Source organism: Corvus brachyrhynchos, unplaced genomic scaffold (genome assembly GCF_000691975.1).
Source record: "Corvus brachyrhynchos isolate BGI_N302 unplaced genomic scaffold, ASM69197v1 scaffold15, whole genome shotgun sequence".
Lineage (NCBI taxonomy): Eukaryota > Metazoa > Chordata > Aves > Passeriformes > Corvidae > Corvus > Corvus brachyrhynchos.
The window spans coordinates 2,676,007-2,701,879 of NW_008238349.1; the positions used below are offsets into that span (position 1 = coordinate 2,676,007).

Consider the following 25,873-nt stretch of genomic DNA (forward strand, 5'->3'; position numbering starts at 1 on the left):
GTTATTGCTTGATGTGGTGTTTTCAGTGTGAAAGGCTGGGATTTTCTTCACAAAAACTTGATGGAAGTTCACCTCTTCAGAGCCGTCTGGCCACAGCAGCAGCACTGCTCCAGTCTTGGATTTTGCATCCTTGTTGAATGTGATGCTGCTGTTTATTCCTGGTTGTTCCTTAGTCCTTACAGTGTGTCTGGGGGAGGAGATTAAGAGCATCCTATGTTGCAGGACATGGACAGACAGGCAGTGCAGAGAGAAAGGCAACTGGTTGGTGCCATCAGACATGGGTGGGGGATGGCTGGGCTTCCCAACCAGATGGTGCCAGTGGTGCAGGACCACAGTGCTACCTGGCACTCCTGTGCCTTGAGCTGGGTGTGTGTCCCGGTTCTCCCTACCACTGGACTTGGTACATTGAGTTTGACAAAGGAGAGGGTCCAGGGGATCAAGGTTTTGATGAAAGGACATGATGGAGACTGACCAGCTCTTCAGTTTCCAGCATTTTGTCCCTGTAAGGTAAGAGCAGATTGTAACAATCATGTCTGTGGGATCTCCGTCTGTAAGGCATTTTCTCTTGTTATTGACCAATTTTTACTGTTAATGCCATCTCCTTGCTTTGCTGGGTCACCTCCCAGCTGCTTCAGCCAGTGTCCAGATGAGGAATTTCCCTTTGTGTGCTTCCAGCAAAGGTGCAGGCTGTGCCCCTTACCCACCTTACTCCAGCCCTGTATGGGAGTGCTGCATGTCCCATCTGCTGCATGGGACAGGTGATGTTCTGCCATGTGACCTCCTGTGACACCCCATAACACAGCGTAGCAGTGTCTTTTGTCTGGTCTGATGCATCACAGGGCCCTGCAGCTCCTTATTTTTACAGAAGCAGATTGGTTGAAGTGGGAAGTGACCTTTGGAAATCACCTGGTCACCTGGGTCAAGATGGGTCACCTGGAGCAGGTTTCCCAGGGCCGTGTCCAGATGGTGTATGAATATCCCCAAGTGTGGAGACTCCACAGTGTCTCTGTGTGACGTGTGGTCAGTCACCATCGTAGTAAAACCTCTTTCCTTACACAACCACAGGCTGGTTGGTGTTAGCACAGACCTCTGCTCCAACCCTGGAGGCTGTGGGAGGTCAAAAGCAGGAAAGACTGAAATCCTGCCATGCCAAAGGGCTCAGATGATGAATCCTTCATGAAAGGGATGAGGCCTCACTCAGTGGAGATGCCTGACAACCCAAGTGCAGATTTGGTGCCTACTTTGGTCCAGAGAATGTGAACTTTGGGTCAGAGGGAGCTGCTTGAGAACACAGGCCTTCACTATCAAGTGGACAATGTCCTGTGATGGTTAGTGTGTGGTTCTCAGAAGTTCAGAGACTGTTGTTAGTTCCTGAGGTGGAAACCAGAACCTGTCACTCCTGACCATTGCACGCTGGTGTGGTATGTGAGACAGTCCCAGTGCCAGGCTGGGAGTCCTGTGGCATCCCTGAGCCTGAAATGGGAATCCTGAGCTTCCCTCAACCCAGAAGGAAGAGATTCGATAAGCACAGACTGCAAGAAGCCGGCAAGCCAAGCATTAGTGATCACCAACTTCTCGAAAATTGGATTAACCAGATTTGTGGTGACATTAGGTGGCATTGAGGCTGCTGTGTGTATGGGCAGGACCCATGTGCAGCAATCAGGCAGAATCTCTGGACCTCTCTTGGGTGAAATCCTGCTTTCCAGCCGCTGTTGCACTTGATTTTCTCATGGTATGTCCTTGTCTGGGCAGTGTGGAACTCGGGGTCAGTGTTGTGTTAGGGGCTGCGATCACAGACCCCAACTGCCTGCACTGCCTGTCCTCAGCATGGTGCTGATTTGAGCTTGGGGAGACTCAGTCTGCCCAACTCCTGCTCAGATTTGCTCTCTCCCAAGGAAAAAAATGCCTTTGTTCCTGTTGTGGTTTTAGGAGTTCTCTTCCTTGGCAGACACCTGTCTTTCAAACCAAGACAGATCCCCACACATACCTTCCTGCCATTGGCTGCAGCCTTCCTTGGAACCTCCCCCCAGCATATGAGCAGATACAAGGTTCTGGAATTGTATTTGACTGTTAAGATTATTGTTATCCCTAGGAACCAGCTGAGATTTGTCCTTCTCCAGTATTTCTGTAATTGACTTTAGCCTGGATTTGTCATTAATCAAGTGTGCCTTTCCATCAGCTATGTAAAGCCAACACAGCTCTCCTGTGCCACCCCTGCAAGCTGGTGGGTGGGTTTTCCTCCAGTCTGTAAACTCTTAATGAAAACACTGAATGGAACTTGCCCCAGGATTGACCCCCACAATGGGAGTCATACATTATGTTGTTCCTATCCCACCCTGAGTCTTTAATCATCTGGTCCCTGTGTCCAGCTTGGTGGCATGGGTGAGATATACCCACATGTCCCTGGATACTATATCCTGCTGTAAAACAGAGACACTCTCCTTTGTGCTTGTCCTTCCCTGCACATCTTGCTTTGAGGGACTGCAAATGTGGGAAAGGATAACTTTGAAGAAGGTAGTTATTGGGGGAAGAGCCTCTCTCTCGGGGGACGGTGAGGAGGACCAGGATACACTATGAGTGTACAGAATACCCTGGGTATGGCCACACACAGATGGAAGATACCTCAGTGCAAGATTTCCCCAAGGATTCCCCCCAGAGAATATAAATCCTGCTCTCTAAAAGGTAGAAATACCACCCTGCAGAGTGAAGGACATCCCTTTCTACAAACAGGAGAGGAGGAGGACGAGGGGCTGCTGTGATTGCGTTGGGGTTGCTGATGTCTGTGGGATAGAATCATGGATTCATTATGGTTGGAAAAGACTTCCAAGATCATTAAGTTGTACCGTTCCCCCAGCACTGCCAAGGCCACCACTAACCCATGTCCCCAAGTGCCACATCCACACATCTGTTAAACCTGTCCAGGGATAGCGGCTCCGTCACTTCCCTGGGCAGCTGTGCAAGGGCTTGACAGCCCTTTTATGAACAAATTGTCCTCCATACCCAACCTAAACCTCCCCTGGCGCAACTTTAGGCCATTTCCTCTTGTACTGTCCCTTGTTCCCTGGGAGCTGAGCCTGACCCTCACCCGCCTCCACCCTCCTGTCAGGGAGTTGTAGAAAGGAAGAAGGTCCCCCCTGAGCCTCCTTTTCTTCAGGCTGAGCCCTCCCCCCCCAGCTCCTCAGCTGTTCCTGGTGCTCTGGATTCTTGCCCAGCTCTTTAATTTCTTTCTTTCATGAGGGGCCTGAAACCGAACCCAGGATCAGAGAGAATGGGGAAGACAAATCCTGGCAGAGGAAGGAATCTGGAGAATGAAGTGGCAGAGGAGAGTGAATTCCAGAGTGTGAAGACAGAGCAGGCTGGGGGAGGCATAATTAAGGGAGACGGACAGCAAGAGGAGTCCAACATAACAGCGGGGAGGAGGGCTTGGGAGGAGGCTGCAGGGATGTGGGGCCGGGAGGTAATGGGAGAGTAGGTGCCAAGGGGGAAGCACAGGGACCACCAGGAGACAGTACACAAAAATACTGCCTGTTCAAGAGTTGGGCAGGGCAAGTGAGTCCTTGGCCATTGTTCTGTGCAATGCCAGACCTGCATCCATCCTGTTTCCCCCCTCTTCCTATCCAGCACAAGCATATCCTTGCATTCTTTTGCAGGAATTTCTAGTGTCTCTGTTATTTTCTGTTCATTCCAGTTGTGTGATTTCATCTTTATTGTTAAAGACATATTTAGGTTTTCTCCCCCCCTCCCTCCCTCCGTCAGAGGTCACCTGCCCTGCAGAGAGAGCACAGAGCAACGACACTGTGGAAAAACTGGGGTGGTGAACCAGCAAGAAAGCAAGGTCCGCTTGCTTTTGGGATTCCCTGTGCCCTCCTCCATTGGAGGGGAGATTTCCCCTCCAATGAATTAATGAGCACTGTGGAAAAGGCAGCTGATGACACGGCAGTGACGCTGGCAACTGACGCTTGCGCTAGGGAGGAGTGGGAGGCTGGAGCGAGTGTGCCGAGGAGCACGTCGGCACTGCTGGCCATGGCCACGGGTACTGATGCGTGTGGCTTGTGCACGCAGCTCCAATGGCACGCACCTCCCACAGCACACGGCTCCTACAGCACACAGCTCCTATGGCACACAGCTCCTATGGCACACAGCTCCTATGGCACACAGCTCCTATGGCACACAGCTCCTATGGCACACAGCTCCTATGGCACACAGCTCCTATGGCACACAGCTCCTATGGCACACAGCTCCAATGGCACACAGCTCCAATGGCACACAGCTCCAATGGCACACAGCTCCAATGGCACACAGCTCCAATGGCACACAGCTCCAATGGCACACAGCTCCAATGGCACACAGCTCCAATGGCACACAGCTCCAATGGCACACAGCTCCAATGGCACACAGCTCCAATGACAGCTCCCATGGCACACGACTCCCACAGCACACAGCTCCCACAGCACATGGCTCACGCAGCACACAGCTCCTGTGACACATGGCTGCCAATGCTTGTGGCTCCCATGGCACAGAGATCCCAGAGCACATGGCTCCTATGGCACATGGCTCACACAGCACAGAGCTCCCATGGCACATGGCTCCTGTGGCATAGAGCTCTCATGGCACAGAACTCTTATGGCACACAGCTCCGATGGCACACAACTCCTGTGGCACATGACTCCTATGGCACAGATCTCCCACAGCACACAGCTCCTTTGGCACATGGCTCCTATGGCACACAGCTGCCATTGCACACAGCTCCCACAGCATATGGGTCCCATGGCAGACCGCTCTCATGGTACAGACCTCCCACACCACTTGGCTCCCACACAGCTCCCACAATGTGTAGCTCCCATTGCACATGGCTCCTTTGGCATAAAGTTCCCACACAGCTCCCAAAACGTGCAACTCTCACAGCGCACGCCTCCTATCCCGCACACCTCCTGCAGCTCCCGCAGCACATGGCTTCTCCAGTTCCCACAGCACACAAGCCCACGTGGCATGTGACTCCCATGGCACACAGCTCCGAAGCAGCGCCTGGAGAGTGCAGGGTCAATGGATGGGGAGGCACTGGCCAGAGCTGTGTGCTGAGGGGACTGGTCAGAGGCTGCCAGTTGTTCACTCTGCTGGGGGAGGGAGGTCCCCAGCCAGTGGCAGCTGTGTTTTCTGCTCCAGAGCTGCATCAGGAACAAGTTGTTTCTGATTTCAGTAAATTAACAGGTGAAGGATAGAGGGCAGCGAGTCAGCCTTGGGACAGGGATCATGGAAGAGGGTCCAGCACAAGTATCTCACATGCAGGCATGGAGCTGGCTCACTCCTGTGTTTGGAGACCTGAGTGCTGGTGGAGATGGATGGACCAAACTCTGCCTTGCAATAAATTTTGGGCTGGACATAAGGAAGAAATGTTGTACCATGAGGGTGGTGAGGCCCTGGCACAGGTTGCCCAGAGCAGCTGTGGCTGCCCCATCCTTGGAAATGCTCAAAACCAGATTGGACGGGGCTTAGAGCAACCTGGTCCAGTGGAGGGTGTCCCTGCCCATGCCAGGGGATTGGAATGAGATGAGTTTTAAGGTCCTTTCCAGCCCAAACCACCCTGCAAGTCTGTGGCTATACGGAAAAGATCCTTGAACAAGTACCCACCACTGTGAGGTGGATTTTTTTCCCTTTTTGACCTTTCCCTGAGAATGAGCCATTTGGATTGCTCAAATTTACAGGGCAGACTGTGGGTTGTACCTTCCTTCCAACTTGAAGTTTTGGGCTATCCCATTTCCATGAGTTGATGGAGTCTGAAGAAGCTGCCAGACAGCCACTGTGCAGGGATGATGGCTGCAGCTGACAGTGGCTGCAGGATGTCCTTAAAGCCCTTCCTAGCTACTGTGACCTGCCTGTGTGTTGTCCTCGCTGAGACCTGACAATTTTAATTAAATCACACAGTTCTCTGCACTTCGGTCAGTGTTTAAAAATATAAACCACCCCTCCCTGCCTTTTGTTTTTGAGGAAAAAAGTCTGGATTTGGCAGGTTCCGGTGTCTGAACTCTGTGCGTGCCTTTTGAGCCTTTATTTCACACTTGCTGCTTTGGGTACCAACAGCAGCATCTCAAGCACGCTCCCAGCTGAAGCTCTGGGAGGTAGAACTACTTCTGGTCAGTTTTTTCTGCCAATGCTATAAAAGGTTTTCAGCCAGAGGTAATACTTGCTCTTTGTCATGGAAATGTACAACTCTAAAAATAACCTTTCCACAATTCCTCAGCTGGCTTCCTTTCTGCACAAAGCCCTGTGTCTCTCTGTCCAAATGGGCTCACTCTGTGTGATTTGCATCACCTTGTGCAGGGGTGAAGGACTTTCCTCCCTCCTGTGCTGGATGCAGTCCCTCCATCAGGCCCTCCTTCTTCCCCATCCTTCAGGATGCTCAATCATAGGGCCCCTCATGGGCACAGACTCACTCTCTCATCTGAAACAATTTAAATACAGCATTTGGGGTGTGTCTGATTTTGAAAAGAGCTGTGGTGTTTCCTGGGACCTGGGGAGGGATGGGTAAAGTGCCTTAGGATACTGAAGTATCAGGAATAAAGTTGCCAAAAGCATGAGAGCTTCATGGACTTCAACTAGGCCAAAAGCAATGTCCTGCACTTGGGTCAGGGCAATCCCCAGTGCCAGCAGAAACTGGGGGAAAGCTGGAGAGATGAAGGGGTGGATGGAGAACACCCTGCAGAGAAGGACTGGAGGATCCTGGGGAGTGACAAATGGGACATGACCCGGCCATGAGCACTGTCAGCACAGAAAGCCAAGTGTCTGCTGGGCTTATCCCCAGCAGTGTGGGCAGCAGGGGAGGGAGGGGATGCTCCCCCTCTGCTCCACTCTCCTGAGACACTCTGGAGCTGCCTCCACCTCTGGGGTCCCAGCACAGGACAATGGTGTTGAACTGAGGAGGGTGGAGTCAGGTTGGACATAGGGAAGAAATGTCAGACCATGAGGGGCTGGCACAGGTTGCCCAGAGAAGCAGTGGTTGCCCCATCCCTGGAAGTGTTTAAGGCCAGATTGCACGGGGCTTGGAGCAACCTGGGCTAGTGAAAGGTGTCCCCACCCATGGCAATGGGTTGTACTGGATGATCTTTGAAGGTCCCTTCCAGCCCAAACCACCCTGTGAGTCCTGTGATTAAAGCTTGGGACAAAAAGGAATTATTTAATTGCTCCAGACATCTCTGTTACGAGACCAGTTAAAACACTAGAGAATTGCAGTTGCTGTCTGTGATCCCAAATTCAGCCTAGTTTATGTTCCTCAGACCTGGAAGAAAGATTTGTTTGCATGAAGTGTGAAATAGCTTTGTTACAGCCTGGGAGAAGGACCCCTTGGGGCAGGTCTCAGTACCAGGGACACTCAATCATCTGGATGGTCCTATCTTGCTCCTTGATATCAAGTGCTCACAGAACAAATTTAAAACACTTTATCCTCCCTGTATGCCTCAGTGTTTCTTACCTCTTCTTTGTACCTCCCACTCTTGAACTTTCCCTTGCCGTGGATTTACATTCGGCTCTGTTCTCCCATACGTGGTGAGGAGGAGAATATTTTCCCACCCTCTCCCAGTGTCACAGAAACTGGAGCTGGGAGTCACAGGGAGCCAGAAAACCCACCCAGCAGTGGCCTGAAGGACAAACTGAAATTTTCTCGAGGTGCTTAAAGAAGAGCAGAACCTGTCAACCATTTTGGTGCATTAATAAAGGAAAATGGGAGAATAATGCAGAAAAGACACAAACATATGGGAAACGCTTCTCTTTTTTTGGGAAACACATGGTGTATCTTACATTGATTAAATTCCAACATTCCAGCAGTAAATCGGTTTGTTGCTAAACAGTCGATACCAAAAATAGACGCTGCTGGATTCAGGATACCTGAAGGTATTGATCAAGAGGTTTTCCAGGAGCTGAGTAAGATGATGCCTTTGCCATTAGTGTTGATTTCCAATAATTTCTGGCATACCTGGTAGGCACTGGGAGCTTGGGAGGTAGAAGAGCATTGATTTTAAAGAGAGAGGGAATGAACTGGGTAATTATTGACTGATTAAACCGACCTTGCTTCTGAGTAAAATAATGGAATATGTGAAGTGGAATTCAATTGGGAGAACTAAAGAAGGTAAGACAATTAGTGGAGTCAGTGTTGTAAAAATAGAGCTGAGGAGCTTTAGTTGGTACCTGTGCCCTCAGTGTCTGTGGGAGGGCTAGGGTGGCTTCGGTCCCTGTGAGCTCCAGCACTGCCTCTTAAGTGCCCTGTGTCCCTCTTGGAGCTGACAGGGGTTTGTATGTGGCTCCAAGCAGAATGGGAGCAGGCAGTGGAGGGTACTGATTTCTCTAGTGCTGCCCTGGAGCTAAGAGGATGAATGGAAGGGCTTGGAGGAGAGCCATAGGGAAGACAGAAGAAGGCCATGGAAAGGGAAGGAGTGTTCATTCATCAGCCGGTTAATTGCTCCAGGAGAGCAACTTTGGGGATGGTGCTGCAGGCCTGAGAAGCTCTGACAGATGGGCATGTTTGCAGCAGGTGGGAGCAGCCATCCACAGCTGTTTGCTTGCATAAATTTTGCTGTCTTAATTGGGTGCTGCTCGTGAAGGTGGGATGAGTCCTGGGGGTGCAGCCATCTGCCCTCGCCCCCACAGCGCTCACCGGATCCTGTGCTTCCATCAGGGCTTCCATCAGATCAGTTGCTTGCTTTTAATTAAAAGATCTCCTCAACTCCCCCTGCTTGGAGCTGTTGATCCTTGCTGCTTCCTGCCAGCTCAGTGACCTCCTGCTTTCCCAACAGCCGCTCCAGTGGAGCTGTAAGCTGGAAAAGCAGTGTGGGATGTGTTGGGCTAAGGATGCTGGAGATGAGCTGTGGGTCTGGGTTTGCTGCTGAGTGTGAGGCTCCATGAGCCCTCTTCAGGCAGGACGGGCAGCTGATTTTGGGAGCCGTGTTGTTACAGTAGTTGGGTTCAAGCTCATGTCAATGTACAGGCATTAATTATGTCATTAGCTTGACTCTCCTTTTCCCCTCACTTTTAAAACAGTGGTGTTTTAGTGTTAATTGGAAAAAAAATGAAATACAACTTCCTCTGAAAACAGAGAAACTGGAGTGAGGCGCTGCACTGGTTCTGCTCTGCCACCCTTGCATGGGATTGTCACCAAACCAAGGTCATTTGGTGTGAGCACTGTGATCCCCTCATTTGTGCTGTTGGGTTATAAACACGCAGCAAGTGGCTGCAGAAGAAGCTGTTGTTACCAGCAATAGTGGTACCAGGGCAGAGACCATCCATCTGTGCTGGGCACTGGTGAGGCCACACCTCAAATCCTGTGTTGAGTTCTGGGCTGCTCACTCCAAGAAAGACATCAAGGGGCTGGAGTGTGTCCAGAGAAGGGAACGGCGCTGGGGAAGGGCCTGGAGCACCAGGAGAAGCTGAGGGAGCTGGGGGAGCTCTGTCTGGAAAAAAGGAAGCTCAGGGGGGACCTTCTCACTCTCTACAACTCCCTGACAGGAACCAGGTGGGGATCAGGCTCAGCTCCCAGGGAACAAGGGGCAAGACAAGAGGAAATAGTCTGAAGTTGTGCCAGGAGAGGTTTAGGTTGGATATTAGGAAAAAATTCTTCACTGAAAGAGTGGTTAAGTCTTGTCCCAGGACTGTGGTGGAGTCACCATCCCTGGGGGTGTTCAGTGAACAACTGGGTGTGTAGTGCTGTGGTTTAGTGGACATGGTAGTATTTGGTCAAATGTTGGACTTGCTGATCTTGAATGTCTTTCCCAACCTTAATGATTCTGTGACTCTGTGGTTAGCACATAGTGCAGCTCTCCTTTCATCCTGAGATTGGCCTCCTGTGGGAGTTTACCAGCTCTGAGGCTAGTTTGGAGCATCAGGAACAGTTGGAGGAAGATGACCACAGAATGAGAACATCCTGAAGGTGTTTGGGATAGCTAGCTCAGTGACAGGCTGTGGAAGGGCTGTGCTGGGCTTGGGATGCGAGGTTGCCCGTGGCCACTCTGGTGTTAAAAGCCCAGTTACTGGTGGAAAACCCCCAGTGTCCGGCCACTGGCCTCAGACTCTGTCCTTCTCAGTGGTTGGACTGGCCTGACAGCCTGTGGAGATCATGTTGAGAGTTCAGAATTTGGGAAACAGGATCCATCACCACTGGTATCAAATGCTATTATATAAATGCAATTCCACTGATGGTACCAGCTTTTAATTACCTGTGAATATGTTATAGGAACTCAGTTAAATGCCCCATCCCTGGAAGTGTCCAAGGCCAGACTGGACAGGGTTTGGAGCAACCTGGTCTAGTTGAAGGTGTCCCTGCCCATGGCAGGGGGTTGGAATGATCTTTAACATCCATTCCAACTCAAACCACCCTGTGATTCTAGGATTCTGTGATGTCACCTGCTTCCTTTTCGATGATGTAAAAAGTCAAAAGCTACAATGTAATCTGTTCTGGATCACCCCAGTACACAGCTGGGTGGATGGATGAGGTGTTTCAGAGTGTACCTTTCATCCCAGGGGATCCCACAAGCTTTTCAGACCCTTCTGTGAATCATCTCTGTTCTGCTCCTGTGTAAAAGCCTGGACATTTTGCACTGACCTTGAACCCTGGCAGTGTCTCTCCTTGCTGAACCTTGAACAGGATTTGTTCCTGGCATGCAGGAAGTTAAAAATCCTGGGGCTGCTGGTCCTTCCTGATAGTACTGGTCACCTCCCATGCCCTGCTCCTGGCAAAGGCAGATGGATGGCTTTGCCATGTTTCTACAGCTTGGCAGGCAGCTGGAGCTCCTTGTGTTGCACCTGCATGGAAAGGACAGGCCTGGCTCTGCTTGGAGCAGGGGTTGAGCAGTTCTCTCCTGTCCCCCTCTGTCTGCTCCCCATTCTGTCATACCTGCTGCAAATGGTTGTGTTGGTCAGAGTTGAAAAAAATTCTGGAAAATTAGGAAAGGGTTGAGTCAGCATCTGATGTTTTTCTTCTTGTTTTCCACAGCTTGAATGAATAAGTTGCAATGTGAAACTCTGAGCTCTGTTTCCAAGAATAAACATTGGCCTTTGGGAACTGAAGGACTGCACAGAGGTCATTGATATCCCAAATCTCTTTTGGCAAATGGGACTTCAGCTGGAAAGTCCTTCTCCACAGAGCTGCTCTCCATCCATCCATCCATCCGTCCATCCATCCATCCATCCATCCATCCCCCAGTCTGTGCTGGTACTGGGGATTGCCCTGACCCAGGTGCAGGACCTTTCTAGACAATCTCCTGCCTAGTGGCTTTTAAAACAGATTTCATTTGTATTGCTTTAAGGCCATGAAAGACTATGGAAAATGTTTCCATAGAGTTCCTAGGAAGGATTCCTTATGATTTGCTCCCAGAGACCAGATCATTGTGGGCCTGTCAGGTCTGTGCTTCCTCTTTGCATTCACCTTTAAAAAATACCCAACATTCCCTTAAGGAAAGTGCCAAGATAAACAAGAAAGGTTTATTTTTTCTAAATTGCCTTCAAGGAACTGTTCTCAGGATCTTCTTTAATTTTTTGTTGAAAGAGCTAAGTCTTTGCCAAAAAGATTCCTTCCAGCTTTGCCAGGTAACTCAGCTTGGAATTAGCTTGGAATTGCACTTTTCTCGATGATGTTGGTTGGTTGTTGTCAGTAAAGACTTGCAGGTTGCCGAGGTGAAGTTTCTTAGTCCCAGCAAAGAGTGAGGCAGCTCGAGGGCTGAGCACCTTGTGTGCAAAGTCACTGTCACCGTGATATCCAGAGAGCTACAGTGGCAGTGCCTGCACTTACCTACCTGTGAAGGGTGGAGAGCTGTGCCTGCCAGCACCTGCCTGCTCTTCTGCCCACTCCTGCCGTCCTGCCTGCTCCTTCTTGATCCTGCCTGCCTGCTCCTTCCTGCTCCTTCCTGCTCCTGCCTGCTCCTGCCTTCATGCCTGTTCCTCCCTTCTGCTTCTGCCTACTCCTGCCTGCTCCTTCTTGATCCTGCCTGCTCCTGTTTGATCCTGTCTGCTCCTTCCTGGCCTGCTTGCTTCTGCCTGCCTGCTCCTGCCTGCTCCTGTCTACCTGTCCCTGCCTGCCTGCCTATTCCTGCTTGCTCCTGCTTGCTTCTGCCTGCCTGCTCCTGCCCCCTCCTACCTGCTCCTACCTGCTTTTGCCTACCTGTTCCTGCCTGCCTGCATCTCCTGCCTGCTTGCAGTGTTACCACCCTGGGCTGGGTGTCTGCTCTCCGTCGGGTGAGGGCCTCACTAGCTGTTGGCAGAGGGAGGAGAAAGACTACCCACCCCTGCCTGCACCCCTGCCTGCTCTCTGCACTGCCTGGGCTCCCTCCCAGGCAGGTCACAGCAGGCCCTGGGGCTTCTCAAGGGTATAAGACTCGACCTTGGACCAAAGACTCCTCCTCCCTCCCAGTGGGGACATGTGGCCATGGGGACATCTCTGCTCCCACTGTGCTCAGTGCCAGTGGGAATGGAGCAGACATCCTACGTGGGCTGTGGGGTATGGGGAGCTTGACTCATCCTCTAAAACATCCCATCTGCCCCCTCAGTGCCACTCTGGCATGAAGTGAGGCCGGCCGTGGCACAGTAATGTTGTGGTACTTCAGCTTCCCATAGCTGTATGTCACTTGCTGTGAATGGTTAAACAGATCTGAGTGAGTCACTTAAACAGACACCGTGGATGTGAAAATAGTTGTCTGGGCAGCCTGTGCTTGCCAGGCCGCCAAGTAATCCTCACATGGCCTGTGACTCAAATCAGGCCAGAAGGACGTCTCTCCATGCTGCTTGCTCAGTTGGAAATATTTTGAGGGAAGGCACCCAGCCCCATTCCCTGTTCCCTCCTTCCACCCGTGCAGTCTTGTCCGCTCCCTGAGTGGCCAGCACAGGACTGTACTCACCACTTGTCCTCAGTGGCAGCTTCACAGCAGTGCATCACAGAATGTTAAGGGACCTTAAATACCATCTCATCTCATCTCATCTTATGTCATCTCATCTCATCTCATCATCTAATCACCCTGCCATGGGCAGGGACACCTTCCACTAGACAAGGTTGCTCCAAGCCCTGCCCAGCCTTGGACACTTCCAGGGATGGGGCAACCACAGCTGCTCTGGGCACTCTGTGCCAGGACCTCACCACCCTCACAGGGAAGAATCTACTTTTCTCCCATCTAACCCTGCCCTCTCTCAGTGCAGAAGCCATTCTCCCTTGTTCTGTCCCTCCATTCCTTGTTCAAAGTCCCTCTCCAGCTCTTCTGGAGCCCCTTTAGGCCCTGAAGGGGGCTCTAAGGTCTCCCCAGAGCCTTCTCTTCTCCAGGCTGAACACCTCCAGCTCTCCCAGCCTGGCTCCAGAGCAGAGGGGCTCCAGCCCTCAGGTCATTTCTGTGGTCTCCTCTGCACTTGCTCCAGTAGCTCCACATCCTTCCTAGGCTGGGGACTCCAGAGTTGGAAGCAGGTCTGCAAGTGAGGTCTCACAAGAGCAGAGTAGAGGGGGAGATCCATCAGCCCAGATTGCCGGGGAGAAGGGAAAGTACATGGCAGTGAGTTATGTGAAATTGTTCAATAGAATTGAAGGTGGATATGGGTGGGAAGGGACCTTGGAGGCCCCTGGCCGATCCCCTCCAGCAGGTCCAATGCTCAGCCTTTCACCCAGCCTTGTGCTGAATATCCATAAGGACACACATCCCACAGCCTCTCTGCATCCGGTATTTGACTGCCTTTATGACTGTTCTTCTTCTTAATATTGAATTTGCATTTTGCTTGGTCCAGCACTGCTTGTCCTCTTCCAGTGCAGCTCCAAGCATCAGTAGTCACCTCCAAGGACCAGCAGGACACCTGGCCCCACCTTCTCTCCACCCTCCTGCAGGGTAGTCTCAGACAGCAGTAGGAACCACTTTGGCTTTCCTCTTTCCAGGTGGATAATCCCAACTCCCAGACCATCCCCATGTCTGTGGCAGCCTGCTGTCTCCAGTACTCCTGGTCCTTGTCAGCTTGCCCAGGCTGGATGGCTGCAAGGAGTTACTCAGCCCACTGGTTTATTTCTTTATTGAGAAATAATTAGTAATTCCTTATTATTACAGTTATTAATTTCTTATTTTAACAGTTTATTATTGCTTATTATTTTCCTATTATTGCAAATTCTTTCAAGAAATTTCTTAGTATTAAATTTCTTATTATTTCTTTATTTCTTACTATTACAAGTTTTTTAAGAATGGAGAAAAAAAATAACTAGTCACTTAAATGATAACTCAAACTGAAAATATCCTGTTCCTGTCACTGCATTTGTGCCTGTTCTCCAGCAAATACCCTGGGGTGAAGGACTTCACAGATGTGTTCCTTCTCTTTTTTTCCTAGTAGTGCTGAAGCTTGTAGCTCGGGGATGGGAATGTGTACAGCCGCCAGTACGATAGGACCTTCCCCCAACACATTTCCATTATCAGGATTTTCTAATTATGCCATTGACATGAGTCAGTCAATATGCCTCAGCTCTATTAAACAAAGTTTTATTTAATTAAGTCTTGATCTCATCAAAATCAAGAGGGAATATTGGGGTGGCAGCAGGGAGAGCTGCACTGGCAGACCATAGTTGGGTCCCAGCATTCTGGGCATGGGGCTGTGTACAGGGGCTGCTGTGTACAGGGGGCCTGGCAGTTCCTGAAGCACAGGTTGGTGAGAGCCACATCTGCAAATCCTGGCTTCTTTCAGGGCATGCTGGTTTCTGGGAGAGGAACCTGTATGTGATCACAGATTCACAGGATGGTTTGGGTTTGAAGGGACTTTGAAAGGTCATCTCATTCCACCTCCCTGCCATGGGCAGGGACACCCTCCACTATCTCAGGTTGCTCCAACCCCCATCCAGCCTGGCCTCAGACACTTCCTGGGATGGGGCAGCCACAGCTTCTCTGGGCAGCCTGTGCCAGGGCCTCACCAACCTCACGGTCCAACATTTCTTCCCCATGTCCAAGCTGACCTCACTCTTGTTCAGTTTAACACTTGTCTTGGGGCCCCAGAGCTGGAAGCAGCTGGAGGTCTCAGGAGTGGAAGGAGAGTCCAGCACGGAGCATGAGGTGGGGGTGCTCCCAGTCTGGATGTGGAAGTGCTCCCAGTCTGAAGGTGGGAGTTCTCCCAGTCTAGATATGGGAATGTTCCCAGTCTAGGGGCAAGAGTGCTCCCAGTCTGGAGGTGGGAGCTATCCCAGTCTGGAGGCAAGAGTGCTCTCAGTCTGGGGGTGGAATGTTCCCAGTCTATGGATGGGAGCTCTCCCAGTCTGGAAATGGGAGTGCTTCCAGTGTGGAGGTGGAAGTGCTCCCAGTCTGGAGTTGGAAGTGTTCCCAGTCTGAGGGTGGAAGTGCTCTCAGTCTGGGGATGGGAGTGTTCTCAGTCAGGGGTTGGAAATTCTTCCAGGTAGGGGGTTGAAGTGCTCATAGCTCTGGTCTCTACACTCTGCAGGGCAGCAGATTTTATTGGTCTCTGCAGCACATCCATGTTTGCTCTTTCCTCTCTCCCCAGAAACAAAGGAGGAGCTGGAAGAGCTGATGTCTGATATAAAGAAGACGGCGAACAAAGTGCGCTCCAAACTAAAGAGTGAGTGTTGGCCTGTGATGGAGCTGCGGAGCTCTGCCTGGAGCACTCCTGTCCCAGGCTGGGAATACTCTCAGGGATGGGCATCACCTTTCCTCTCTGCTGCACCCTCCAGGTGCTTTAATTTGCCCTTTGTGAATTTGCCCCCTTGTGCCCCGTTCCCAAAATGTAATTGAGGGAATGGGACCACGAGCAGCTGGTGGGCTCTGAGTAAGTCCTGTGCCACACCACTGGCAGGGGTTGGATGCTGGACAAACCCCCAGCATGGCCACAGGTTGTATTCAGTGTGAGTGAAGAGGTGCTGCTGTGGGATGTGCTGCAGGATATGACCTCCAGTTTCCACTATTGGAAGAGTCAGTCAGTCTGGGGTGTAAGAACAAGGTGACTGTCGACCCACTGATGGTCAGGGTTATGCTGGAGCACTCGGACAAGCCCAGAATTCCAAGACTGGACCCCAGGGGATTGAGGGAGTCAGAGAGGATGGAAGCATCTTCAGATGGGAGGCAGGTCACCTCTGTTATCTTGGATTTGACTGTGGTGGTCTTGGACATCAGTCTGGGGTTTGGTTGAGATTGGTGCAGAAGACCTGGCTGTGTCTGAAAGGTAGGAGAGGAGCTGGTGCTTCCCCCAAGGCAGCAGTGTCCTCACTAATCCCAGGGTTTTGTAGACATCTCACAGTCATGGAGGACTCAGATGTGCCTGGAGCCCTTTGTTAAATTGGTCACCACTGGTGTGGCCATGTCCCATGTGTGGGCCAGGAGACCTGTATCTCCACTGTTCCCATGCTCCCTTTATCCTCCTAGCACGTGATCTCAACTAGAGCCAGGAAGGAGAGCCAGGGGCCATCTTATCTATTCCATAGTCTAATGGATTCATTCCCATGGCCCTGGACACACCAGGATCCCTGGTGATGGGGTTTGGCCCATACAAAACAAAAATCCTTTTCCAGAAGTGTTTTGTTCAGTGTTTTATAAGGGACTTAGAAAGCCTGAAGGCTCCAATTCCTGTTTCCTGCTTCCAGAAAAGACTGGTATCATATTTACCTGGAGCAGCAGATGATTAGTCCTTGTGTTTTGTCCCAAATCGCCTCATGGCCAGCATGATCAATGACAGAAAACAGTCAGGACTGATCAAAAACAACATCTGCTGATAACAAACTGACTTCTTCAGGCCAGACATTACTCATGCACGGGCTAATTCTAATTACCAGCTTCTTGGGAGAATGTGATTTTACTAATTATCAGAAATGCCCAGTGTTTGCCAATACCATTCCTTGGGAGTGGTTTGTGACAAGTGTGGAGGAAGCCCAGTTGCTGATGAAATATGCTGAGCTGTACTGTGAGGGGGCAGCTCCAGGGAATCAGGAGTCCTTGCTACAGGAGGAACCTGCCCTGTGCTGGGCTTGAGGGACCTGCTCCAGAATGGAAGGTGCTGGGGACAGCTGGGCTCAGAGAGCTGTGGGACATCAGTGTTAGGAATGGGGTCTTCAGCCAGACTCAGGGGATGCCACCAGCTCACACCAGGTGGTTTATGTGGAGATATGTGTCTCTGCACACTGACCAGCCTGCTGATGGGAGCTTTCTTCCAAGTTTTGAAATTAAGTCTTTGAATTAGTATGTCCTGAGCTGGCCTTGAGGATCAGGTTTCATAGAATCCTGGAATGATGGAATGGTTTGAGTTGTAAGAGGCCTTAAAGGTAGTTTCATTTCACTCCCTGACATAGGCAGGGACAACTTCCACTACACCAGGTTGCTCCAAGCCCCATCTAACCTGGCCTTGGACACTTCCAGGGATGGGGCAGGATTGCACTGTCCTGCTCTGTGCCAGTCCTACTGCCCTGCACCCCTGTGACCTCTCCCTGCTTGAAGCATGGTGGGACATGATGGTGCTCCTCCCTGCCATGGTCCACAGGCTTTGGGCAGTGAGGGCTTCATCTCAATTAGCTGTGTAATTAAAGGAGCAGATCCCTGCCCTGCTACATGAGTGCTCAGCACGGTGCAGCACACTCATGCTGGCATGGTGGGTCCTCCCTGTGCCAGTCCAGGCAGCTGGAGGAGCTGCTATTTTTAGGTTTCCTGGAGGAGTCTTGAGGTTTGGTATTTTGCAGAGACACTTCAGCTCTGGATTTCCTCCTCCTGCCTCTCTGGTGGGAACAGCTCTCCAGTTTGAATACTGGCAATCAGACCTAAGCATCACATTGATTTTGTATGGAAATCCTGGCTCACCAGGCTGGGGATGACAGTGCTGCCCTTTCAGCCCCAAATCGCAGTCAATGGCCAGGCACCAGGTGTTTTTCAGTCATGAAACAGGGCTTTGCTGCCAGGCTGAATGGTGGGGTCAGGATTTGGGAACTGCCCAGTACCAGCTGCTCCTGAATCCAGTCTTTCGCAGTCCCTTTGCCAAACAATCCTTTTCCTTTGGTTAAGCACTGGAACAGGCGGTCTGGCAAAGTGGTGGAGTCACCATCCTTGGAAGTGTTCAAAAAATGAGTAGATGTGGCATTTGACAGCACGGTTTAATGAGCTAGAGGTAATTGGTTGAAGGTTGGATTTGATGATCTTGGGGGTCCTTTCCAACCTTAATGATTGTTCTTCAAACAGCACAAAATAATGTGTCCTTCTACCCTGACCAGGCATTGAGCAGAGTATCGAGCAAGAGGAAGGACTGAACAGGTCATCGGCTGACTTGCGGATAAGGAAAACTCAGGTGAGCCTCTGCCCTGTGGCACCAGGAAGGGGAAGGTGGGAAGTGGCAGCTGAGGGATCCCAGGAGGTGCTGGGAGAGGAGGTCTGTGCTTGGCTATGGAGCAGATTTCTCTGGGTGAAACTCTGTCTTCCTGCCCAACCGTGCAGAGCTGGTGTGTAGTTTTTACCTTCTGGTGATGCTTTGGTGAGAGAGTACTTGGTAGGATGCAGCTGTTGATCCAGCCTGGAATCTGTCCTTGCATCGCTGCAGAGCTGTGTCCTCTGTACTGGGGGATGTGGGTGAAGACAAGGCGTCTCAGAGCCTTGTTCTGCAACCAAGAGTGTGTATCCCATTAAAGGGATAAAGGTAACAGAAGCTGCCAGTGCTGCTCTTCATCATCTGGGGGGGGATCCAGATGTAGATCTGTAGCTCTCACAGGGGGTTATGCACACACAAGAAGTCCTGATTTCTCCATGCTCTGCAGTGGTGCTGGAGGAGTTTTGGCTTTTGTAGTTTATCTCCTCCTCAGCCTGGGAAGACACTCAGGGAGCCTTCTCTCCCATCCGCATTTGGTGCCGGATCAATATGGCAGTGATGGTAATGAGTCAGCTCTGCAGCTCCCAGCTGGAACCCCAGTGTCCTCCAGCCCTGCACCAGCTGTCCCAGCTCAGCCTGAGGCCATGAGGGAACTGTCCTCTACAAAGCTGGGGGAGGGGAAAGGCCAACCTGTCTCTAGAGCAGGCAGGACAGGGAATTTCTGGGGCATGGCAGAGCCAAAGGATGGTGCAGCAACAGGAGAGCAGCAAGTTCTGCTGCAGGGCAGCTCTTCTGTTCCTTCCAGAAGGATCCAGTGTGGACAGAGCTCTGCTGCAGCTGGGCAGTGTCAGGCTGACAGCAGATCCCTTCCACGAAAAAACTTCCCTTCCCACTCCAGAGACACTTCTGTGTGCTGAAAGCAGTGCTGTGAACCCCCGAGGTGTTCTGCTCCATGCTCTGTGCTGAGCTCCTCAAGAGCTGATGTCATCCCAGATGCAGGTGCCAGTGCCAGTGGCAGGGGGGGGAGATGGCAGTCAGTGGTGGTGGTCCCTGGTATTAGCTGTGATGTGTCCTTGTTTCTCAGGAAAAGGCTTTACTTTGGCAGTGTCTGGGGAAACTGGAGGTGGCCACAAATGGGAGCTGCATAACCCACGGCTGTAGATTTGAGCAGGATTTAGATTTGGTCTGTGTTGAACTCTGTGGTTCACATGTCATCCTGGTATGTGGGAGAGTGGGATTCAGGGCTCTGCTCCACCATAAAGCCATGGAGTGGTTTGGGTTGGAAGGTACCTTCAAAGGTGATCCAGTCCAACCCGCTGCCAAGGGCAGGGACACCTTCTGCTAGACGAGAGTGCTCCAAGCCCTGTCCAACCTGACCTTGAATACTCGAGGGATGAGGCAGCCACATCTGCTCTGGGTAACCTGTGCCAGTGCCTCACCACCCTCACAGGGAAAAATCTCTTCCCAGTATCCCATCTAACCCTGCCCTCTGGCAGTGGGAAGCCATTCTCCCTTGTTGTGTCACTTCAGACCGTTGTCCAAAGTCCCTCTCCAGCTCTCCTAGAGCCCTTTTAGCACTGGAAGTGACTTTAAGGTCTCCCCAGAGCCTTCTCTTCTCCAGGCTGAACAACCCCAACTCCCTCAGTCAGGGAGGTGGGACATTTTCTTGCAATGTGGGCATTTTTTAGCATTTCACTGGGGGCAGGGGAGCACCTCTGGGCCGTGGCACAGAGTCCTTAGGTTGGCAGCGTGACACTGCTCCATTTTGGAGCTTTGGCTTCTGGCCTGGCTGGTCCCCAGCTCTGAGCTTCTACAGGTGTTTGTCTCCCCAGAACGCAGAGGGATGGAGACACCACAGACTGTGGGTCCTCTGGGCCCTTTTCCAGTGTTTGACCACTCTTATGAAGATTTTTTCCCCCCCTTAATATGTAAATGGAATTCCATGTCCCAGCTTTGTCCCTCATCTCTTTTCCTGCTCCTGTGCACTTCCAAGATGAGTTTTGCTCCAGCTTCTCTCTTTGCTCCCTCTGGATCATTGTAACAAAAGGATCTCTCTGGGCTTTGTCACCTTCAGCTGACCGGGCCCTGCTTCTCTCAGCCTGTCCTCACTTGTCCTGTGCCCCACCTGGGATCACCACCACCTTTGTCCTGCAGTGACACAGACCAGTTCCAGCCTCTCCTGGGCAATGTGGCTGTGTCTTCCCAGAGCCTGGCCTGCTCTCTCCTCCCTTCCCACATTCTGTATGAAATTTGGGATGAGCCAAACTGGAAAGCTGATTTAGACATGCCTGGTGCTTGAAGCTTGATGTTTCTGTAGGTATTTGTGTCTTCTCCAGTTTGTATGGACTTTGGTATTAGCAAAACACTGGGTAGAAGAAGGAATGAGGAGCCGATTCCCCCTTGTTAACATGTTGTAAACTAGGAGTAATTGAGCATTAAGATTATGGGCATTTATTCTGGCTTTGCTGTGGTCATTTCCAGACAGAAGAGTCTCATCAGATCTGGCCCTGCCTGTGGCAGATCCAGGTACAGGGAGGGGGCTTGGGGTCACAATTCCTAAAGGCATCCCCGGTCCAGAAATGCAGCCAGTGATGCAGCTTCCCAGAGGTCTCGACAGTTTTTTCTATGTTTCTATATGCATATATAATATAGAAGTATATATTATATATATACTTATAAATTTTGTATATTACCCCATGGGATAAACACTTCAAAAATATCTTTCTCTTAATCACATGAAGGACAAGGACCCCAGTTTCAGTGTGTGCTTTTGGGGGCTTTCAGAGCCCACTCTGAATACCCAGAGCTTTTATCAGCTCTTTGGAAATCCGGTTTGGGCTGCTTTGCCCATGTTTGGGGAGTGAAGAGTTGCTAGACCTGAGTGAAACAAATCCTTTTCCTAACTTGAGTTAAAATTTTCTGTTTAATGAGTTTCTTTCAAACACAAGATACATTTTGACATGCTTTTTATTTGCTGTGAATATTCAGGTAGGTTTATTTAATGTCTGAAAGCCATTAAAATGCTTTTTTCCAGCTGATTTTGTGCAAAACTCCATGTTCCTCCAAAAATCAAATGAATTTTGTAGACATGTGGGATGCCCATGGGAACATAAAATAACAATCTGAGAAAATAAACACTGAGTTAAATAACTTCTTAAGCAAAAGATGTGTCGCATGGTGTGCTAGTGAGCAGGAAGGGTGTCACTCAACACCCAGGCTATATTTGGCTGTAGATCAACATATGTTGATAGTTTTCAGCTGAATGAGAATGAAGTGGATTTTAGGAAAAACAGTTTTGGAACAGCAGAAGCATCGCTTGGATGGCACGTCACGTCATTGCTGGATTTTGAGCTGAGATGCTTGGGAGCTGTTGTGACCTTGCTCTGGGCCAGCACCTCTCAAGCAGAGGATGGAGCTGGAGCTGCCAGCGGCGTTCATGTAAGCTTTGTGGTGGAGGAGGGAGAAGATGAGCTGAGGCTCTCCATAAATATTCTGCTGTTGCTGGCTTAGAATAGCTGCAGAACCAGTGCAGGCGTACCCTGGAGATGTCACCAGTGTCGTCTCCTGGAGGTAAGGCTGTGCTGTCTGGGGCTCCTCCAGGTGTACAGACACCTGCACCAACACATCTGAGTGCTGGTGGCACCAGGCACATCTGACATTCCCTGTTCCCTCGCTGTGCAGAGACTGTCCAGAGACAGGAACGGAGCTGGGGAAGGGTCTGGAGCACAAGGATGATGAGAAGCAGCTGAGCAAGCTGGGGGAGCTCTGTCTGGAGCAAAGGAGGCTCAGGGGGGACCTTCTCGCTCTCAACAACTCCCTGACAGGAGGGTGCAGCCAGGTGGGGGTTGGGCTCAGCTCCCAGGGAACAAGGGACAGGACAAGAGGAAACAGCCTGAAATTGTGCCAGTGGGGTTTCAGGTTGGGTATCAGGACTAATTTCTCCACTGAAAGGGTGGTCAGGCATTGGAACAGGCAGCCCAGGGAGGTGGTAGAGTCCCCATTGCTGGAGGTGTTGAAGGAACAACTGGATGCGGCATTCAGTTCTCTGGTCTGGTTGATAAGGTGGGGATCGGTCACAGGATGGAGTTGATAATCTTTGAGGTCTTTTCCAACCTTAGTGATTCTGTGATTTTGCCTTTGAGCAGGGCTGGGTACAGTTGCCCCCAGCACTGCAGAATGATCCCCGCGGGTCCTTCCTGTGCCCGTGTGGGGTCTGGCATGTCCCGGCAGCACGGCACAGGAAGGGCAGGACACAAGCCAGGGCACTGCTGTGGCCTTGCCTCCAGGCTTTCTGGGCAGAAGTAGTGCAAGTAGGGTGCTGCCAGCCTCCCAGAGTGTCTTCTTGGGGCTGGAGGCTGTGCTTAGGTAGGGCTGGATGAGGGATACCTGTGCCGGTTTGGCCAAATTTAGAAATATATCCTCTGATAGAAAGCAGGTTACAACCAGCCCTCCCCCACCAGGTTGGGGAAAAAAAAATTTTCCTCCAAGGAAAGTGAAAGAGATGAAAACTATTTATTTAACAAACACACAGGAAAAGGATAATGATGCTAAATAATGAAACCTCTCGCTCTGCTGAGAGAAACCTGGGAAAATGTCAGAGTCCTTCTGTAGATCTCTCTCCCCCTGCTGGGAGCTGGGACGGGGGGTGGGCCCACCTCCAGGGCCAAGGCCTCGGTGGAAATTCCTCCCGATGTATTCTGGTGTTGAAATAGCCCAGCAGAGAAAAAAAAAAAGAAAAACCAAAGTTCAACTCTCTGTCTCTCCCTGGAGAAAGAAAAAGGAGCTGAAAAACTGGCTGAAAGCAAGCAGGGTGCTTTCCCCACTCTCGCTCTGCCGCCACAGCTGAACACAGAGCTGCCTCTATCTCTGTGTCCTTGAAAACATGAAAACAAACTGCTTAGAAAGTTCCCTCGGTTTTGTCTCTTCCCCCTCTCAGGCTCAGTTTAAAGGCACAGAAAGGCACAAAATTAATTTCTGGGCATGGGGCAGCGATAGGGGATACACATCACAAAGTCACCCCAAGACAATGCCTCTGGTCCACTCCCCTGGGGACGTGTCACCTGCTGCCACCTGCCCGCCTTGTGCTCTGTCACACTCACTGGAGCAGCATTTGGGCTGGAAGTGCTTTTGGGGTGGCTGGAGGTGCTCAGGGCTGAGCCTTCCCTCCCATGGGACCCTCAGCGCCCTCTCTCCTTCTCTTCCCTCTTAGCACTCCACACTGTCCCGCAAGTTCGTGGAGGTGATGTCCGAGTACAATGCCACGCAGACTGACTACCGGGAGCGCTGCAAGGGCAGGATCCAGAGGCAGCTGGAGATCAGTGAGTAAACCTGGAGTGGGAACACAGCTGGGGTGTGTGTGCCATGGGGCCACATCCTGCACTGGCTCCCAGTGGATCAGAGCCACTCCCACAGCTGGGCAAACCTGGGATGCACAAGAGCCTATGGGAGTGGCTGGAACACAGCTTCTGTGGGAGATGGGCATGGGGTGGTACCTTGAGTTTCAGTGGCAAAGTACGCCCAGCAAAGTACATCCCAAAACGCTGCAGAGAAAGAGCAGGCATCAGAAGGAGAGGAATTTCTTCTGTGTTTGCAGCTAATTTTTAATTCAAAGAAGCTCATGGGAAATCCTGATTCCTGTGTGTATTTGTCCTTCCTCAGGGTGCTCTTCTTCATGGATGAACTAAGCTAAACAGAGAAAAGAGAGAAGGGAATTCTTGAGATTGGAGCACTCCCTGCTCCTGATGGTCTCCCTTGCACAGGAAGAGCAGGAGCCTCAGTGGCCCCAGGCACCTTTGTGGGCCCAGGACCTGATGGCTCTTAGCAGCCATTATGTTGTCTGGCCAAGGGTGGACCCCAGGTGACACCTCTGAGGCTGGTGACACCTCACCCAGGTGACACTACTGTGGCACTAAGATCTCTGAGTCACCCAGAGCCCATCACTTAGGAGAAGTTCGGTCCTGCCTGTCTAGAAAAACACTCTCCTTACGGTTCTTCTGGGCAATCAGTGATACCTGGATAGTTTAGAGCAATGGGGTTATCTCCCAGCAAAGAAGAACCATGTAATTAGGGGAATAAGCAAGGGGGAAGTCAGGGCATGCAGAGATTAAAAGAGATTTTTGCAAATGATCTCACTGTCAGACATGTTGTGGGGTTTGTGCTCAGAATGGAAGGATCTGAACTTAGTCCTTTTTTTTTCCCTAACAACCAAATGGATGGTTTTCTTTCCTCCAACAACTCACTGTGAATGATGAGAGGAGATCTGTGAGTCAGACTGATGTCCTTGGTGGTCACCTGTGGGAATGTGCTTCATGGGTCTGGGAATCTGGGTGCTGTGGGGTATGGGAATTTCTGTGGAGGGCTGGAAGGAGACAGAGCTGTGCAAGCCTTAATCTTTGTTCAGATTTGTCTTTCTGATGTCTGGACGGGAAGGCTGGACAGGAAGGCTGACTGACATGAGGCTCAACCAGAGCTTGCCAGTTTGCTGTAAAGCAGGATGTGTCACTGCTCCAGCTGCCTGACTCATTCCTCAGCCAACATCACCCTGCAGTTGACTGCTGAGGAGTGGCTTGTCACGTGAACAGGAATTTGAGGTATCCATGTGCCTCCCTCTGAGAGAGGAGATTTGGAAGGACTAAGCCATGTCCTTGACTGGATGCAGACCTGAAAGAAATCTTCCTCTTGTTCTCCTGCTGGATTTTGGAGGGCTCTGCTACTCTGCTTAAATTCTGAAGATACACTGTTATTCTTGTGTCTGCTCTGTCCATCCTGCCAGGTTGTCAGTGCCTGACAGAGCCCGATGGGTGTATGGAAAGGGCTGCTCAGGAGTTCCCATGAAGCCCCCGATGTGTAGGGGAGGTGTCCCAGTTCCTGACAGCAAGGGACCCTTGTTCCCTTCAGGATGGAGGTGTGGAGGAGGTGCAGAGGTGGGATGGGGCTGTGCTGGAGAGGGACATAGTCCTCTGCACAGCCCTTTGCCAAAGCTGGATTCTCCCATCAGGATGGTGGAAAATAAATATCTCCCAGCAAAAAGACTCATCAAAAGGAACAGCTTATGGAGGTTTTACCAGGAGTGCTGCCTGGGCAGGGGCTCTGCTTGGTCTAGGGTGTCCCAGCCAGCACCTTCAGCCCCAGCTGCCCCAGGGGCACCTGCGCAGGCTCTTTGGAACAGATGGGATGTGGAGACTGCACAGAATTCCACAGCTCTCATTTTCAGCTGAGGAATCCAAAGATAGAAAGTGCTGGGAGCTCTGACAGCAAAGCCAGTAAATCACTCGGGTTTTAAAGTATGAGAGCAGGAGCTTCTCAGCCGCTCTGGGCAGGCTCCCCAGCAAGTTTCTCCATCCTCACCACATCTGGCTCTTCGGCAGAGGTGATGATGTAGAGTCACTGCCCCGGGGCTGTAGGCACCCCCTGGGGCTCCACACAGCCCTGTGTGGTTCTGTTCCCTTCTCCTTGTGTAGGCACTGCTGTCTGTGTGTGCCAGAGGTTGTGCCTCGGTGACCATCAGCATCACGCTGCCCACCCAGGAGCACCTCTCTCCTCTCCTCTCCTCCTCCTCTCCTCTCCTCTCCTCCTCCTCTCCTCTCCTCTCCTCCTCCTC

At 51.2% G+C, this 25,873-nt stretch overlaps 2 protein-coding genes across 2 annotated transcripts in view; one reads left to right on the top strand and one right to left on the bottom strand.

The window, feature by feature from the left end:
• The window catches only part of STX1A (syntaxin 1A), a gene marked incomplete at its 5' end in the record, with an annotated part of 59,058 nt that overhangs the window by 22,977 nt on the left and 10,208 nt on the right, over positions 1 to 25,873 (top strand). Inside the window, 3 exons of the mRNA XM_008634498.2 lie at positions 15,481 to 15,555; positions 18,185 to 18,258; positions 23,483 to 23,591. Of these exons, the coding sequence (XP_008632720.2) occupies positions 15,481 to 15,555; positions 18,185 to 18,258; positions 23,483 to 23,591 (258 nt within the window). The remainder of the gene's footprint in view (positions 1 to 15,480; positions 15,556 to 18,184; positions 18,259 to 23,482; positions 23,592 to 25,873) is intronic.
• The window catches only part of WBSCR22 (Williams-Beuren syndrome chromosome region 22), an 18,204-nt gene continuing 15,934 nt past the window's right edge, over positions 23,604 to 25,873 (bottom strand). The window contains exon 11 of the transcript XR_001862321.1: positions 23,604 to 23,958. The gene's annotated coding sequence lies outside the window, so the exon portion shown is untranslated. The remainder of the gene's footprint in view (positions 23,959 to 25,873) is intronic.